This window comes from Chenopodium quinoa, unplaced genomic scaffold (genome assembly GCF_001683475.1).
Source record: "Chenopodium quinoa cultivar QQ74 unplaced genomic scaffold, ASM168347v1, whole genome shotgun sequence".
Lineage (NCBI taxonomy): Eukaryota > Viridiplantae > Streptophyta > Magnoliopsida > Caryophyllales > Amaranthaceae > Chenopodium > Chenopodium quinoa.
Window position 1 is genome coordinate 6,061,364 of NW_018743955.1, and position 20,565 is coordinate 6,081,928.

At 27.4% G+C, this 20,565-nt stretch overlaps 1 protein-coding gene across 1 annotated transcript; it reads right to left on the minus strand.

The window, feature by feature from the left end:
* Nucleotides 1–9,163: 9,163 nt before the first annotated feature.
* Nucleotides 9,164–13,943, minus strand: LOC110689489 (GDSL esterase/lipase At4g16230-like). The gene is made up of 5 exons (XM_021866275.1): nt 13,688–13,943; nt 12,519–12,649; nt 12,125–12,367; nt 9,504–9,759; nt 9,164–9,393 (listed from the first exon to the last, which is right to left on the minus strand). Exons 1-5 carry the CDS (start codon nt 13,941–13,943, stop codon nt 9,164–9,166), a joined length of 1,116 nt encoding a protein of 371 aa, XP_021721967.1.
* Nucleotides 13,944–20,565: the final 6,622 nt, after the last annotated feature.

Genomic DNA, 20,565 nt, shown 5'->3' on the forward strand with positions numbered 1-20,565 from the left:
TCCCGGGACATACGCTAGCTAGTTTATCATGAAATATTGTTAAATAGGTATTAAGGACCTCTTTTCTTAAACTTCTAATTGTACTGTTCAATTTAGTTCCTAATTTTGTTCTCTCATAAGCAGTTCAATTTAGTAAATTAAATCAGAACATGTATAATATATAGTTTCACAATATTAGCTTTTTAATATCAATATTTATAACTACTCCCTCCATATTTTATTATTTGCTCCATTTCTTCAAGTGCAGAATTTTAATAGAAATAATATAAAGTAATAAAGTATAAAAGAACTGGGTTAGGTCCCGTGCCATGCACGGTAATTTTTAATAACTATTTTTTAAATTAACTATGAATTTTTCTAAAATATTATACGGAGTAATGAATTTATTATAAAAGAGCCTATTAGCCAGACCAATTTTTAAAACGCATTTGACAGTATATTACTATATATTTAATTTTATCAAAAATTAGTTTAATTTTCTTATTGTTAACCAAATGGATTTCTTAAAATGTCGTACATTACGCTCTATATGGTCACTATGTATGTCACAAATTATGTTAAAACCCTGATTTTTTTTCTCTTAAATTTATAGTTGTTAATATTTATTGTAGAAGGATACATCAAATCTTTTATTTTATCTATTTTTTAATATTTGAAATTCAAATTACTTTCTTAGAGCTTTTTAACATATAATTAATAATTAAATGAAAATAAAAAAAAATTATTGTTGTAATAAGTAGTACATAACATTATGGCATTGTAGACACCCATTTGTGTCTCCCCAAAACCAAACTCAGTGTTGAATACCTTTCACGTCGAATTATAATCGAATGAAGTGGAAGTGTGGAAAGTATAGTGTTGCGGTTAGTTTTTATTAAAATTCTCTTATCTCTAGCTGTTTTCAAAAACCTATTTTGTTTTATGAAAATACCCAATCAGGTTACGTTTGGTCCATAATATGGGTCCAATAATAGTGTAATTGGATTGGGGTCGAAGAGATTTTTCCAACGATATATTATAAGCTCAATTCCGATGAATAATGAGAAAGTTATGGCCAAATTACTAAACTGGGCCCGGTTTGATTTTGATATGAGGCCCAATGATCTAGAGGAGGGTCGATTATGAATTATCACTCCTAATGCAATTAGGATTGATTATAGTCTTCTAGAATCTTCTAGAAGTTTCTTTTGAATCCTAATGTGATTAGCATTGATAATTGAGTTTTATGAGTTATTTGGAATAAAAGAAGTGTTTTAAATGAAATTACGATTTTACCCCTCGTATGGATTTTTACGTTTAAATTATATCAAAAATAGAAAATGTGTGGAAAAATTGCCTACAATGCCGCACACCAGGCTTTCGCCTAAGCCTGTCGCGCGGCGACAAAGGCTGTTGTGGTGACAGCGTCGTGTTTTATTCCTTTGCAAATTCCGATTCTTTTTTATCAAATTCGGACTATTTTCATTATAAATAGCGTCCTTAAATCTCCATTTTTAATCACCAACTCTCATCAAGAATTTCTTGATACTCTCTCTCTCTTTCTAAACCAACTTTTTAACAAACAAAATTCCGCATTCACAAGATCTAGACACACCTAGCATAATTCTAAGTTGCCTTCGCCCTAGACGTGAAAGGTATGATAAATCTGAGGGTTTGGTCCCAAATCTCTATTTAAATTATTTAATTTAATTTTTTGATTTATTATTTTCCTTGAAGTTACTAACGTGTGTATTTTGTTATTAGAAAGAGGTACGAGACATCCAAATAAGTATTTTAATTGTTTAATTGATATTATGATATAAAAATCATGTCTAGGTTGTTATGTTGATTCCAAGTATCATGTTTAGGATGTTTTCCCTAGTATCATGTTAGGATACTTTTCTTAGTATGATGTTTAGGATAAAGATTAAGTTTCTAATATCAATTATGATTTCTATGATGCTTCCTATTTTTTTTCCTAATAGCATGTTAGTATCATGTTAGGATTAAAGCTTTGATTTTTATTGTTTAGTGACATGCTAGGGTTTGTTATTAATCTTGTTAGTATCATGCCTAGGATCTTGTTATTATTATGCTTTAACTTGATTATTTTAATTATGATTATTATTATTTTGATTGTTAATATTATGTTGCTTGATGTTTATTATTATTTTTATTGCTTGATCACACACCTTTTATGCATGTTTAAAGGGAATTCGTACTTTTAATCACGCTTAATAAGATAATTAATAATCTTGTTTAAGGTTAATATGATTATAATTCAAGTGATCGCTAGTAATAGATTTGTTTGTGCATTAATATTCAATCAACATAGATAAACAGGTTTAGGGTAAACCTATTGATTGCATGTTAGTCAGAAAGCGCACATGAATACGAAAAGAATAAAGTAGAGGCATATTATTAGGATAGGTTCTTTCTCTTTTAGGTTGGATTTGTACCTTCATCCCCGAACTTCCAGTCTTGGTTCCAGACCTATTGGAGTTAACGATCTCTTGAATCGTTAAGGGGTGTAACCTTCACCCTGTAAACGGTTTACAAGTTCCTAAAACTCGTTGGCGACTCTTTTGCTCTATAGCTTCCTTCCCTTTGACGCCACCATGCTTAAGTGCGTGTATGATCACAGTGGGGTTCAAGTTTTGGATAATGCTTGAAATATTCCGTACAGGCACAATTGTGTTAAAAATCTGATTTACTATTTTTTTTTTACTTAAGTTTATATTTTAGTCCACTTCTCTGTATATATTATGGAAAGACATATCAAATCTCTTATTTATATATTATTTTGCTATCTTTTTATTTATGTATAAGATTTGTCAAATCTTTTCTATATGTATTAATTTTCTATCTTTTTAATTATGTATAAGATTTGTAAACTAAAGATTATTTTAAAAAAAAAAACAACTAAAGGACACACCAGAAAATGACATGTGTCATTGTTTGTGTGTCTTTTAGTATATATTATTATTATTATTATTATTATTATTATTATTATTATTATTATTATTATTATTATTATTATTATTATTATTATTATTATTGATGGTTGATTGATTGATTGTGGTTGGTGGAAGAATAAAACAGGATAGATGGGAGGGGAGATAATTTTATTTTTATTTTTTTTAATGGAGGAGGGGAGAGCATGTAACAATATTAAAATATGATAATTAGGGGTAAGAGAAAAAAATATTAGTATAATATTGTAAAAGGTTTCCTAAAAAAAAATAGGGAGCAAGTAATAAAATAAGACCGTAAAAGGATAGTTGAGCAAGTAATATAATATGAAAGCAGAAAGGAGTAATATTAATTTTATACAAGTATAAGGTCAAAATAGTATATTAACATGTGTGCCAACTGCCAAATTTGATTTTTAATTATTTAGGAATGGTGGGAGGCTAGGAGCATCAGATTTTAACTCATTTAAATTGAATTTTTGACTTTCTAATATCATATTATAAGGTTCCAGTATCAATTTTTTGAGATTTTAATATATGTAATTTTTTTTGAAAAATTTGATTTTTACAACCACTAAAAAGCACTACCTTCACTTTTGTTACATATTTAAAATTTTATTTTACTATTAATAAAAACATATAAATTAAAAATACGTGGCTCTCTAAAAACTCGGAAGAAAACTCCTTTAATATATATCTATATTAAATTGTGAAATTTTAATTTCAAGTGAATATTTCAGTTACCTTTTTTTTTCTTAAGTTTTATGGTGATACAACGTATAATTTATGTTTATCTACTTTGGTAATTTAATTTACTGGTACTCAAAACGGTATCCGAATAAATAACATAAAAAAAAAATAAAAAAAAAATACTACTCCACACTAGATCAAAAGAGAATAATCTAGGTATGAAGAGAAAATTAGAGTAGAGAAATGTAAAACGTAAGTAGACAATTCTAGAACTAACTAGTACATGCAAAAATAGTGGGGTAATGAACCGATCCGATATCTATAAATACATGATATGTGTACCAAAGTTTGGGGGTTAAGAGAGAAAATCATTCTTCAAAAAAAAATGTAAAACATTATATTTAAGCTTGAGTTTAAATTTAAAAAGCAACCATAATGTATAATGTATATCAACATGTTTTTCACACTATATAAAAAAAATAAAAATAAAATATTTACTATATAAATTAATCCAAAAAAAATATCAAAAAGTATAAATAAATTAAACTACTAGATTACTCGAAACAACTTTCAGGTTGGACATTCCCAAAAGTTGATCTCTCACAATTGCTATAGAAAGAAGAAGCTTGTTTGTTTTTGTGAGTCAAATTTATATTCTTCAACTTTATGCCCGAACAACGATGCATTGGGTTACAATCAAACTTCTTGCTGATGACCCATGAATATCGTCATATGTCACGTCACTTATTTTCACCGCGAAATCATATTCACAAAATAAAGATAAGAAAAATCGTTAAAAGGTTTTACAAATATTTGAAATAAAAACTCGAATTTTTAATAAAAATACAATTTAATATACCTCTCTTGGACAATTCTGGTTATTGGGGCAATATTTTTGGTCAATAATGATTGGATTTCGAGCATTCTCCATCGTGAGATGTTGAAATACAACCTTGCTTACAAATCCATCACTTGGCCTTCCCCGTGACTTGATTCTCACTCCATACTCCGTATTAGTGAAAGTCGACATTTGTATTGTGACATTGTACACTTTTGGCTCATATAAAGTTTTTGCCAAACTCCCAATACTTATGCCATGACCGGGATCACAAGCAATATGTTGAATCCACAAATTTTTTAGTTCCCGGGCCAATTGAGATACAATCATCACCGGTAGCAATTGAAGAACTCAATATTGTAACATCAGTTGACGATTGTACGTGAATGCCATCAGTATTTGGGCTATGACCTGAAGCAGAAATCGTAACCCCTTGCACTTTCACATTTTGACAACCATTGATAACAATATGATACAATTGACTATCGAGTGACGTTATACCATTTATTTCAACGTTTTGGGAATTTAGAAAACCTAGATTCTGCGATTTAATAAAAAAAATGTTAATTATAAATGTTAATTAGAAATTAAACACATATATTTCATTATTTTTGAAATTTAGGAAATTTAGAAACTTAAATTGTTAGATATTAAATACGAATATATTCAATTGTCAATTAATAAATATATTAAAATGATTATAATATATAATAGATTTAAATCCATCAAATAACTTAATTGGTGTAGCCATACGATTGAGATCAAATAACATATACAGTTCCCTCAATGCAAAACTTACAATCTAACAGTAAATTTTAATAACTATTTTTAAATTAACAATGAATTTTTCTAAAATATTATATGGAGTAATAAATTCATTCGAAAAGACCCTATAATTAATTATTATAAAAGGGCCTATTAGCCAGATACCTATTTTTAAAAAGCATTTGACAATATATATATTACTATATATTTAATCTTAATTTTATCAAAAATTGGTTTATTTTTCCTTGTTGTTAACCGGATTTCTTAAAACGTCGTACATTACACTCTATGGTTACTATGTATGTCACAAATTATGTTAAAAACTTGTTTTTTTTTCTCTTAAATTTATAGTTGTTAATATTTATTTGTAGAAACATCAAATCTTTTATTCTATCTATTTTTTAAATATTTGAAATTCAAATTACTTTCTTAGAGCTTTTTAACATATAATTAATAATTAAATAAAAATAAATAAAATTATTGTTGTAATAAGTAGTACATAACATTATGACACAATTATGTTAAAATATAATATGAAAGCAGAAAGGAGTAATATTAAATTTGTACAAGTATAAGGTCAAAATAGTATATTAACATATATGCCAACTGCCAAGTTTGATTTTTAATTATTTAGGAATGGTGGGAGTCTGGGAGCATCAGATTTTAACTCTTTTACTACCTCCGTTACATATTATTTGCAACGATTTGACATAAAGTAGAGAGGAAAAATGTCTAGTTGCAGATAATATGAAACGGAGGTAGTAAATTGAATTTTTGACTTTCTAATATCATATTTTAAGGTTCTAGTATCAAATTTTGAGATTTTTGTGTCAAAAAAAAAGAGATTTTAAGGGCCTGTTCTCTTACGTTGAAATTCAGTTCAGTTCAATTCAGTTCAGTTCAGTTTAGTTCAGTTCAGTTCAGTTCATCTCAATTCAGTTCAGTTCAGTTCAGTTCAGTTCAGCTCCTAATTTCCTTCTCTTATAAAATATTCATTTCAGTTCAGCTCGGTTCAGTTCAGTTCAGTTCAGTTCAGTTCAACTGAGTTCAGTCAATGAAAACAAACCCTAATATATGTCTTTTTTTTAAAAAAAAAAAATTGATTTTTACAACCACTAAAAAGCACTACCTTCACTTTTGTTACATATTTAAAATTTCATTTTACTATTAATAAAAACATACTTCCTCCGTTTTCTTTTAAATACAACACACCCTTTAGCGCGGTAATTAAGAAAGGTGGGGTTTACCTGATATAATAAACTTTAAAATAGGATGAGTGGTTCTTAGGAGTGTAATTTAGTGGGCCATGTGCTTTAAATAAGGGAAATAGTATAGTTTTTTCCTAAAGTAACTTTCCATTTATAGTGTGTTGCAAGTATTGTGACATTTCCTTTTTAGGGAATAGTGCAAGTTTTCTAACGGGGAAGTATAAATTTAAATTTTTTTTTTTATTTTTATTTTGTTACCACTTAGGTGTTTTCGTTAGGGTTCCGTTTGTGGTCATCCATTAAATTTTTTCTTCCATTTGCGTGTTGAAAATGTACCATTAAGATTTTAGGGCGTGGTTTTAATTCATAGAAATCCTGATTGAACTTGAAATTGGCAAAACAATTAACTTTAAGTGCCACATTTTTGGTATAAAGAAATATCGATTTATGTGCAACTAACTATTCATTTGATTGTGTTTAAGTTTTCATTTGATGCCATTCCAAAAAACAAAACAAAAAAAATTCATTTGATAAATTTTTTCCCTTTTCCCAATAGAATGAGGCGTGTTAGCTTCATCGATTGAGAGATTTACAAATAATTATTAAAAAAAAAAATTCTATTATAGAATGGTGTTGTTGATGTGGCACGTCGATATATATGCGAGTATTGGGAGTTTGCTCCTCTTTAATTAATACTCCCTCCATCCCTAAATTATATTTCTCTTTGGAAATTTACACGGGAATTAAGGAGGAAAGAAACAAATAACAATAATTAGATAATGCAATGAGAAGTACAAAGATAGATTAGTTATTATTCATGACATGTCATCAATCTTTTGCAAAAAAAAAAGGACCAATCACATGCTCCTAATTGAAATTTTTTAACCAATCATATTCATTGTAATTTGGCACAAGGATTATGAGTGAGATTAGGTAAGGATGAGTGAGGAATCATTATATATAAAATAGAAAAAGAGAGTTGATTTACTAAAAAAAAACTTACCAAAAATAGAAGGGAAAAATGTAATTTTGGAATACCAAAAATAGAAAGGAGGAATGTAATTTAGGGACGGAGGGAGTACCACATTGAAATAATAATACGGAGTATAAATTAAGTTTTCTAATCAAATGCTGTAAGGATCGGAGCATGTAACTGTCTCAAGTTAGAGATCTTTAATTTATCCTCAAAGAAGATTTACTTATAATAATAGGTTTACTTATATTTATTGCACAAAATTTTTAAAATAAAACGATTTAATGAGGAGTAATAATGATTAACTCAATGAACTAACAATCAATACCCACATACATATAATATTTTTACAAAATGTGATTCTAATATCAAATGTTTATAAAAGAAATTGTTATTAATTGTTATTATTATTATTTATTTATTTGAAAGAATTGTTATAATTATTAGAAATTATTAATTAATAATATTATTAAATATTAATTCTTAATAGTTTAAATTATTAATTATTAATAATGATAACTATTATTATTAATTATTATTATGATTAATAGATATTAATTATTTGTCAAAAAAAATAAATATTAATTATTATTAATATTAATAATTATTAAAATTATTTTTAATATTAATATTATTATAATTATTCAAAATAATAAATTATTATCATCAATACGATATTAATTATTATTATTGAATATTAATTATTATTATTGTAATTATTATTTGAAAATAGAGCAGAATAGAGAAGAGCAGATTTGATTTTAGCAGAGCAGAGCAGCTCTAAAGAACGGGGTTAGTCTGACATTGTAAAAATCACTAGAAATTCCCGTCTAAAAAAATATCACTAGAAATTTCTATGTTTATATATTTTTTTTCCTACTGTTTCTAGAAGGATTAAAAAATGTGTTGAGCTTTTAGGTTACCTTCTATGCACTTATTATTATTATTATTATTATTATTATTATTATTATTATTATTATTATTATTATTATTATTATTATTATTATTATTATTATTATTATTATTATTATGACATATTCGTGATAAAGTTTTAAATGTATCCATAACGTTGTGTTACATCAAGATCAAATGTAAAATGATTTTGTAGTTTTGTATGCTTATTTTTATAACTGGCATAATATTTACGAAGTAGTAAATAGCAAGGTCGATAAACATACATGCATCAACCAAGTCGGATCGTCACCAAGAGGAAGTAACACTTATAATTCAATATTAACGAATTAACATATCAAATGGATTACACAATTACATAATTTGTATAACAAATTTACATTTGAATTTCCCTATCTAGTTACTAAACTACCCTTCAAGCGTTTTTGTTTCACAAAGTTCTTTCAACAGTAATATGTTAAGCTAATTTAACGATTAGCTTAACATTGGAGATGCTCTAACTTGCTTTATTTACGAAGTAGTTTATTACCAAGTTTGATAAACAATTAAACATACATAAATCAACCAAGTCGTCACCAAGAGCACTTATAATTCAATAACGAATTAGCATATCAAATGGATTACACAAGTATGTAATTTGACTGCATAAGAAATTTAATTTACATTTGAATAGCCCTGTCTAATTACAAAACTACCCTTCAAGTGCCCTAATTGAAAACAAGTGTACACATTTTAAACTTTCACTTCCTTTGTTTCACAAATTCTTTCAACAGTAAGATGGTACGTAAGCATGGTGTACATATTGTATGAATAAGTGCAATGAATATCAAGAGTTAAGTAATTGACGAACATTAATAGGTGAAATATAACTAATATTCCCATCAATCAAACGTTTGGCAACAATCATATTAATGGCTTCAGTTGGATGAAATGGATCCCAAAATGCATACTTTGATCTATCATTGCAAACACTAGCACTTGGATTACAGAGAAGTAAACCTCTAGATTTATCCCAAGGATTATTCGAGCAACATGGTGAATTTACATTCTCAAAACCTGTCACATTTTCATTTCGTAACAAACATTAGAAATATTTCACATGTACAAATTAAAGATAAAATTGTCCAACTTTACTTTTCAATTTACAAGATAATCTAAAAACGTACCATAAGACTGGTAATGATAGATGACCTCATTAAAAATGCTGTAAGCGTCTCCATAAACGAACTTAGATCCCTTAAGATTGTTGTTTAGCTCTGTAAAAAGGCTCTTTAATTTGACATTGTATGATTGAGCTAGTTCATTAGGGTACGCAGCACATTGATTTCCTGAACATAGATTTACGTTTCTCTCGTAAGGTATGCAACCAACTTCTCCAACATTTGTCACTAATAATTTCCTAGCACCCATGTTATAAAGTCTCTGTTCAAAATCACATGAATTAACATTAGCTCGTACAAAAGTAGCATTTAAGTGATGATGATCTATATAAAAATTGTACATTAGTAATCGGTCGCAGTAGAAAAATGTAGTTTAAACTAGTAGGACTATACGAGTAATATGAGATTTATTTAGCTGTATCTTATGGAAAGACTAGTATATTAACTTTTAGGTTGTTCGGTTTTCTTTATGTCAATTTATTAAAAATAAAAAAACTTACGTGAATTATGTGGTAGTTGAATTAAAGTCGATGTTAATGATATAATATATTACATTGTACTCTGTATATACTATTTTAACAAATTTACTATAAAAAAGTACTTTATTTGCCAAAAGGCCTAGTGCTCCTACACTAGGTCATGCATTAGTTAAATATATAACAATAGTGGCTGTGATTGCTTGATTTTTAAATGCTTAAATCAACTAATTAGAATCGTTTTTTTTTTGTATTAAAAATTAATAAATTAATTAGGAAAATAAAAACAGAATTAATAATTAATTTTGGAAATTCAAAAACCAACTAATTAAACCATCCATTTAAAAAAAAAATTATAACTGTTATAGGATCATCCCACCTTGTCATAATAATAAACTAGACTATTCTCGTGCGAGGATGCTTTTACAGTAGTCGTTTGAAAAATGACTATCTTATTATTTTAATGATATACAAATATGATTGGTTTATTTTTTCACCTTATAAAATAGTCACAATTAGTCTTATTATATCTACAATGCAAATATATTTTTTGAATTTTTTAATCCAACATAAAATAAATATTTTTCGAGAAACTATAAACTGAGAATAAAAATTACATAAATGAAACTAAAAATTTGATCAATCAAAAAATTGTTGATAATACTATTTTATACCTAAAATAAAGTAATATAATTAATTAGTTGGAAAAAATATGTTAATTATGAACTATATAATCATTAAAACATTATGGTAGTCATAATTCAGATGACTACTATAAAATTTTCACTCGTGCGATGCACGATTTTAACAAATAAAAATTTCTAAAATTGTTTATTTTTCATACCATAATTTAAAAAAAAAAATCTTCAAAACAAACATCAAATATGGTTTTAAAAAAAGGGCAATGTTATATGTAGCCCTAAGGGTTATATATCAGCATTAAATATACTCTTGGAAATTGTATAAAATTAGGAATTTATGAGAAAAACACTCGTAAATCAGTGTTATTAATGTTTATATTTTGATGATTTTTTAACTTTTTACGATTTTCAAGTGTAAATTTAATGCTTATATGTAGCCCTAAGTGTTATGTATAACATTTTCCTAAAAAAACATCAAATACTTTTTAAAAAATTTTAATTTAAAGTAGAGCTCATATAAAAAAATGAATGATAAAAGGAGTACATGAGAAAGAAAAATTAAAGTATTATTGTTATAGAGAATAGACCACTTTTCGGAAATTGAAACTAATAATAATATAGCTTACCAAAATTGAATTAAATAAAATAAAATTCAGTAAATGATGACATCATAAATACTTTTGGAGGGAAATTTTTTAATAACAACCTAACATGTGTCTACTTTTAGGATAGAATGATGTCAGCGGTTGCTATTTTAGTATTAGTTATAGATAGATTTAAACTAGGTTAAAATCCCGTGCAATGCACGATTGTTAACTATTTTTGACAATAATATTACAAAATACTACATAAAGTATATAAAAGATATTCAAAAATATTTTAATGAGTATATATGAAATATAATTGTTAAAGTGGAAAGAAAATATCATAAGGTATAAATAGTTTACTTATAAATTTTGCAAAAAAAGAGGAAAAAAAAAAGGTAAAAGGCGGGAAATTTTTTCACAAGGTCATGACAAGTGTCATGGAAGGATTTGCTTTTAGTATAGGTTTATAGATTGGTACTTCTTTTAAAGAAAACATTGTAGAACCACCATTGAAGAGGGGTTAGTTTCTAATTACTCGTTACAAAGGTCCGGTTCTATTCACCTTATTTCCAGATAAGTTCATATAAGGGTTAATAAGTTCATAAAAGGGTTAATAAGTTCAGATAAGATAAGTTTAGGAAAAATAAGTTCAAATAAGTTGTAATAAGGGTTAATCAGGGCTACCCAAGTTCAATTTATAACTTAAATTAATTATAATAACGGCTAATAATAAGTTCAGATTAGTTCAGATAAACTCAACTAAGTTAAGATAAGTTAAAATAAAATCAGATAATTAAGTTCAGATAAGTAAAAATCAGGTGAATAGAAATATAGAATGCACCCTAAGATTACTTTACTACTTTAAATTTGACTTAATGTGTGTCCTAAATAATGATAGATAAGGTTATTGCAGAATGTCTTACCGTAAGTTGTAGTCTAAATTTAGATACCATGGTATCTATGAATGCTTCAGGCGTCATCGACAGATGGCCTTTGATAATATCCGGAACTAAGTAATTAGCGAGGAAATCATTGGCGCCAATTACAATTGAAAAGAAGGCTTTATTCATTAGCTCTTCTGTTGCTGCTTCTCCTATTTGAGTGATGATATCTTGCTTTGTGTTTGCAAAATAATCTAGTTGCGCATCAAAATTTATCCTCCCAACCTAGCATACGTGACATGGTTACACATTAGTACATATATTCTTCTTATTTTAAAATTATATAATTGAAACGTCCATTTTTATGTTACAATGTATGAAAAAAAAATTGTCGCATTTTTTAATTCTCGGGTAAAAAAAAAAGGGGTGGTCTTACAAAACTGGAGCCAGTCTCGTTGAGAATGCCTGAACCACCAGAAGCATAATTGACCCCTTTTAAAATCACACTCCCTGTTGTTGTTGGTGCCAAGTATGGTGGGCTTTGTCCAAATTTACCTAGTGTTTGGGCTAAATCCAGCATAAAATAAAATATATAAAAAATTATGTCAAAAATAAACGACACTAGTAAAAATAAATGTACAAGATTTCATATTATAAATATAAATGGACAAATAGTTAAATGTTTTACCATATGTTTACCATACTTATTTACTAGGCCAGTACATGTAATATACTGATGTTTTTTTGAAATTTTATTGTAGTCGTTTGAAATATGACTATCATAATAATGTTTAAATGATTATATAGTTTATAATTGAAAGATTTTTTTCCAAATAATTAATTATATTACTTTATTAATGTAATTAAATAGTATTATCAACGTATTTTTTATTTATCAAATTTTTAATTTCATTTATGTAAATTTTATTCTTATTTCATAGTTTCTCAAAAAATATTTATTTTATGTTGGATTAAAAGTTTTGAAATTTATATTTACATTGTAGATAATTAAGACTAATTGTGGCCATTTTATAACATAAAATAATGAACCGATAATATTTTTCAAATGACCTGCTATACAAGTACATCATTCGTCAAGATTGAGCCTTAGCGGTTTAGCCTATTCATTTTTTCAATAAACTCGGGAAAACAAGGGATCGGATTCATGGTAGTAAAAAAAATAATAATTAAAAAGATGTTTTTATTTTTTTATGTCAATGATGAATATAAGTCTCCGTCAAAAAAACAAATGATGAATATAAGTCAGAGATTGAGCCTAATTCTATTCATTTTTTCATTAAACTCGCGAAACAAAGGGGTTCATGAATTTTTTTTTTTGTACATATCAATGATTATTAATGTAAGTCTGAGATTGAGCCTTACCTTATTCATTTTTTCTATAAACTCGCAAAAAAAAAGGGGGTTTATGAAAAAAAAAATGTGTGTATGTATCAATGATTAATGATATAAGTCGGAGATTGAGCCTTACCCTACTCATTTCTCCAATAAACTCGTGAAGACAAGAGGTTTTTGGAGAATAAGACGGTCTTAAAATCGAAGGAACACGATATAAGAACGGAAGAAATTGTACAATGTAAAACTTACCTAGAATGTCAACAATGGTTCGTCCATTGGTAAATCTTCCCGTCGGTCCTCCATAATCGATACCATAAGGCACATTATTCGCCTTAGAAAGGGACACAATATAGTTGTTGTTTCCTACATCCACGTTTGAATCTCCAAACACAAAATTTGCTATTTCTTCTTCTGCTCCATAACTTTTGCAATTGGTAAGCATACTTAAGGAAATAATAAGAATCAAGAAAATGAGTGTTATTTGTTTATTTTGAAATATACCCATTTTCTTGAACTTTAAATAATGAGTAAATTGAATATAATTGGGAAAAAAAAAGTTTTTGTAACTAATATGAAATATTTAAGTTTTATAATTGAACAAGTAATGATAAGAAAATTTTCAGACAATTATGTAGAGAAAAATTAGGAAGAGATAAAAGCATCATATATCCATTCCTAAGCTGCCATTTAGTTATTAACAGATTATTCTGATTAGCTAAAATATCCTATAATTAAAAATTGTATATTTATATAATATATTAGTGTATATATTGTTGTACATATATGTTGTAAACTTGTAATGTCCTCGGATAGACTATAATATCAACTCCCAAGCTGCCATTTAGTTATATGTCTTACTATAACATTGTTTTTTTTTTTTTCTTTTGGAATAAAAAAAAATTGTATAAACATTCTGTTAAATATTGGGGAAAATAGTTCTATGTATTTTCTCATTGTATTTTCCCATCTTTCATATTCAATCACATTACAATATATATAGACAATAACTAGGAATATCTAACCCTAATATTCCTAATTACCTTAACTTCATAAATCTATCATAATATAGGACATATATCTTTTCACAATAATATCTCATATGATATTATTCTCATAATATCATATCACAATATATTCCTATCTCAATACACTCCCTCAAGTCGGAGGTGTAGATTTCGAAACGTTCGATTTGGACAAAAAAATAAAATCTGCATCATGTCATCAAGCCGCAATATGTAATCATCCGCCTTCGAATAATCACAAAAACAATCCTCTTGAACTTGAACATGATCATACCACGTTCTTCATCTTCATTAAAATCATCAAATTTCACTATGATAAAGATGGTTACAAAAAATCAATTCCTCATAAAAAAACAAAAAATTTAATTGTGAACTCTCACAATTAATTCTCACACTATTATTATACGTTAATTATGAAAATAACGTATACTTATAAAAAAAAAATTATGAACTCTCACAATCTCACTATATTGAACGCAATAATGAATAATGCGTGCAATTAATCACTCATCTTACACGAATTCTCATGTTTAAGATTATTTTATTCTCTCACTTGATGAGAACGCCATTCTTTTCGAACCCATCAATCAATACAACAAGAACGTCTTTCATTTCGAACCCGTCATATTTTTTTTCTTCTCCTCTCACACGATCTCCCGTGTTTAAGGTTTTCCCTCTTTTTCACACGAATTCTCGTGATTTAGGGTTTTTTTTCATTCTCTCCTCTCACACAAACTCTCGTGTTTAAGGTTCTCTCATTCTCCCACACGAACTCTCGTGTTTTCATCCCAGGATCTCCCTAGGCTCCTGATACCATGTTAAATATTGGGGAAAATAGTTCTATGTATTTTCTCATTGTATTTTTCCATCTTTCATATTCGATCACATTACAATATATATAGACAATAGCTAGGAATATCTAACCCTAATATTCCTAATTATCTTAACTTCATAAATGTATCATAATATATGACATATATCTTTTCACAATCATATCTCATATGATATTATTCTCATAATATCATATCACAATATATTCCTATCTCAATACATTCCAAGCAATCTTCTTGCAGTCTTAATTTGGTTACTGAATTTTCCAAACTAAAAAACCAGAATCTATCTATCTATATATTATACTAAAAGACAAGTGCCTCAATGTGAGGATGACAAATGTCACTCTCTCATTGGCTTATCTTAAGTATTAAATATATCTATATAATTATTGTTTACATATTCAAGCATAGTTATTTTTGTTAAACTTCAAACAATAAAAGCAAGTTTCTATACATGCATAAGATTTACATGATTTCCTAACATAAATATTGATTAAATTTTTTTATAATAAATGTATACTTTTCAATACTACAAATAATCCATAAAGTCTTTCCAATCTTTATTTATAGTCAAGTTAAAGAATAATAACTAATTTGAAGCAATATGATTAAAATTGCATAATTAAGGAAACAAATATTTTGTATTTTGAAAGACTAATATTTTTTTTATTAAAATTAAATAAAATCGATAAGAATTTAGTTTGACGTCAATTATAAAATCAATACAAACATTTAAAAAAATCAGATGTACAATAAAATATTGTGCACCTATTATAAAAGCTACCCGGTAATGAATGAAAGTTATTTATTTATGCTTTATTGATAAAAGTTACCCAAAATAGTTTACAAATTATCCTAAATTCAATTCAAGTAATCGGATGAATACAAAAGTTTTTGATAAAGATACAAAATAGTGCAAAAATTACTTTTATCGTTTATTGTGCTCCTTGACAAATACTGAATGCTGGGCCGAAATGTTGTCTTGGAAAAAAAATACATAATCTTGAACATAAATTTAATTTTAATCGGCCTTTCATTTTCTATACAACGTCTTTCACAATGACCTTTTGTTTTTCTTGCAATAAAAAAAAAAAAAAAAAACTGAACCAATAACCAATCAAAACAAGAAGAATAAAAGTTAAATTGAATTAGACATTTGACGGAAAAGGGATAGATATAAAATGTATTATAACTATTACTCGTGCTTTAAATTGTAATATTCGTATTAACAATGCTATTACTTATGAATTTTTTTTAGAAAAACTAACATTTTGATTTAAAAATCGTGCATTGCTCATGTACTATACTAGATATACAACAATCGTGTGCAATAATTTATATTGTTTTATACATAATAATACTTTTAACTATAATAGTATGTGCATATAATATAATATTTTATAACACGTGTCCTCCATACAAAGTGTTTAGTTATTGGTGTAGTGGTGATTGAGAGTACACTTGGTAGGGAGGACCTGTGTTCGCTCCCCTGCAATAACAATCGGAAGGGGAGTGGAACCTAATAGCCTAGAACAGATCCTCAAATCTGGATTAGTCCAAAAGGTGAACCGGATAGAACACCCAAAACTCAATGCATATATAACGGGAAGTAACTTATCCTTTATCTATCTTATACAAAACTCCAAAGTCTAATTTTTTTTTTCAAAATATAATAATAACATTTGTAAATTTTTGTTAATATGAAAGATATAAACCTATCAAAATGTATATATAGTTAAATTGTTTAATAACTTATATCGAATACGTAGTTTTATTAAAATTATTTGCATGTAATCATTAAATGTGTTGGATGTTGTGTAGCTATGCAATGTCCAAAACTTTAGTTGAGCGACTTTGATTTAGTGATTGTATGCTAAAAAGATATTGACTTCAATCTTGAAACCTAATAGTCTAATAAATTCTAAATAGATAAATTAAAACAAAAGGAAATGAAAATAGTAAATGGCTTTAAATATTGAAATAAACATAAGCTTTTAAATCAATTTAGCGAATTCAAGAGACAATTTTAAGGCTTTAAAATTAAATGGGGGAAAATATATGTTAAAAGAACATTTTTAGATATATAAATGTCCATGCACTATTATAAGAGTTTTGTTAACCATTTTATAATTAATGTAGGGATAAATTTTAGTAATATATACTCCGTATATTTTATTTATATAAAATTATCAGATTAGTATCCATACCTATATACGAAGTATTTGTGTTATATACTATATTTAATCAGCTGTTGGTTATATATATGACTATTATATAATATATAGTTTTTGGCACAATGCTTAACTTAGGAAAATATATGTTCTGGTAGGTCAAATATAAGGTTATTATTGTGTCTATAGTTTTAATGAGTGCGACGGGTAAATAAATCATGTATATATTAGATTGATTGTAGCTACTGATGCAGATGGTATGATAAGAAAATTTTAGTTTTTTTTCAACGGGAGATATAAATAAATTAGTCCACTTCTTATATAGCTATGTGGAGTATTATTCAATTATTTTCAATTAATAAAATAACATTATAAAAAATTAAAAGAAATTCAAATAACATAAAATATTGTTCAAATTACGTTCCTTTAATTTTTTTTTTATTGACCATTAGTAACCAAGTCCTTTAAAAGTAAATGAATTACCTTTGTTTTTATTTTTATTTTTCCTACGGGTTTAATAGTTTGATTTATAAACCGTGCATCACACGTGCACTATGCTAGTTTCCAGCTATATTTCAAAAATAAATAAAAGGTTACCCTTTCTATTATTCTTGGGCTTTATGAAAATAATTTGATGAATGATTCATCATTATCATCAATATTGATTAAATGGATGTTCAATGTGAGTGGAATCCACACTCGTACTCATGCATGCCTAGTTACTCAATGTTAGTTTTTCTTGATGATTAAATAAACACGTTATCTAAATGAGAAATTGTATCCTTGAATGGACCGTGCACCTACCTGAGTGCAAGTATATTGTATATATATAACAATTTCTCTTCAAATCTTGATCTTCATAGTAATAAACTTGAAGGTCAACTTCCAAGTGTATTATTTGAAAATTTTGCATGCTCTTTCATGTCTTGATCTTTCCAATAATTACTTGCAAGTTAAGGTATCATTCTAAATTCTTTTGGCAACATGAAGTCTCTAGCACATCGTTTTAGCTAGTACAATTTCAAACATACATCTTGATCTGTCATAGAGTATATAATATATAGGAAAATTTGCCAATTACTACGCAAGTTAATACTACTTTGTAAATTACTACCGCAAATTAAAAAAGTTGTGAATTACTACCGCAAAATTTTTTAAGATGTTACGATTACTACCAAACCCCCATTAAACCCAACTATGACGTCATTATATCACTTTTAACTCATGGTTAAAGCCCTTAACCATGACGTCATTATATCCCTAAATCATTTTCTTTTTTTTAGGGGGGGTTGGTTAAAGCCCTTAACCATGGTCAATCACGGGTTAAAGGGATATAATGACCTCATAGTTGGGTTTAATGAGGGTTTGGTAGTAATCGTAACATCTTAAAATTTTTTGCAGTAGTAATTCACAACTTTTTTAATTTGCGGTAGTAATTTACAAAGTGGTATTAACTTGCAGTAGTAATTGGCAAATTATCCTAATATATATATATACAGTCCTTTCCGAAAACACTTGATAATTTGTGTAGCGTACAATCTACATTTGCGTAACAATACTCCCATCGATTCATCGAACAACATCAAAACACAATCCAAACACTACTTGGATGTGGAGATAAGTCATTATCATCTTTAAGTTTTGGTGACAACCAAACTTGGGTAATATTTGCTACATTTATATCTTTAGCTTGTATTGGATATATTTCATTAGAGTGTTGAAATAGTTAAAAATAGTTATTTGCTTTATTCTCTCATCACTTTAGTAATTTTATGTTTATCTTCATGTGTAAATGAGCCGAGTCGAGCCAATTACTATCTTGCTCAAAAATATGTTCAAACTTAAGCGAGTTCTAGCACGCACGATCCGAGTTTTCAAATGAGCTCAACAATATGTTCAACTCGATTCATTTATTAAATGAACATTTCATAGTCGTTTCATGAACAAGCTTAATAAACGCGATTCTCTAATTAATAAACGAGCTTTGTTTATTTGACATTTAAAAATCTCAAAATTAGCATAATAATCAAATATTAATTACTAAATCAAAAGTTAAATTAACAATATAAATAAAAAAACAAATTCATGAACATAAATAAACGAGTAGCGCGTGACCATAAATAAAGAAGTTGTATTATGAATTTGTGTTCAAGTTCAATCATTAAACGAGCTTTAAAATTTGTTCAAGTTCAACTAATTTATTAATTAAACGAACATAAACGAGTTTCAACCAAACTTGAACCCGATTAGTTTTGATCGCCTCGATTCATTCACACCCCTATTATTATTAGTTCAACAACATATTCCACCCAAAACATCTATATAATCTATATCTACACTTTGTTGTACGGAGTATTTAAATACACAAACCATCATTTCTATCATGCCACATGTAAAATTTATTTTTCGCACCAATATCACATGTCACCTCATCTAATTTTTCATTTAACCTTTCTTTTTTAATCCCCCTTTTGCATATTTAAAAAAAGAAAAATTTGTCGGGAATATTGTGACCTTTGCTAGGTTTTCCAAAAATAAAACGATTTTTTGATTATTCTGTAATAAAATGACCTTTAGCATACATCTAACCGACTAACATAAATAGGGAAAAACCGGTTGTGCTTAATAAATTAAGAGTGATGCGTGTCACTTTGTAATTGTTTTTTTTTTTTTATATTTAAAAGATTGATTTTAGTTAAAAAAAAAACTTACCCTTACATGTTACATCCCACCCCCGTGAACCCCCACCGTAGCCTACCTCCACCAGCAGGCAGCAGTGAACCCCCCAGCCATGAAAACGCCACCCTCGTCCACCACCACGGATTATTTTCCAGTCTCAAGTAACACCTCACAAATACGTAGTACTCCGTAGTTAATAACAACAGCGAAATAGAAGTATAGAAAGATTAGCCAGTGGCAGATCCAGGATTCCGAACTAGGGGTAGCACTAAACGCACGCTAGAAAAATAAAAGGGAAAAAACCAATATACACTTACGAACTTGAAACTCAAACTAAATTTAAGTTGGGTAATAAATCATCAAGTTAAAGTTTTTGCATAATGTATTGCGATTCTGTATAAAATGTTACCATCAAGTTTCAA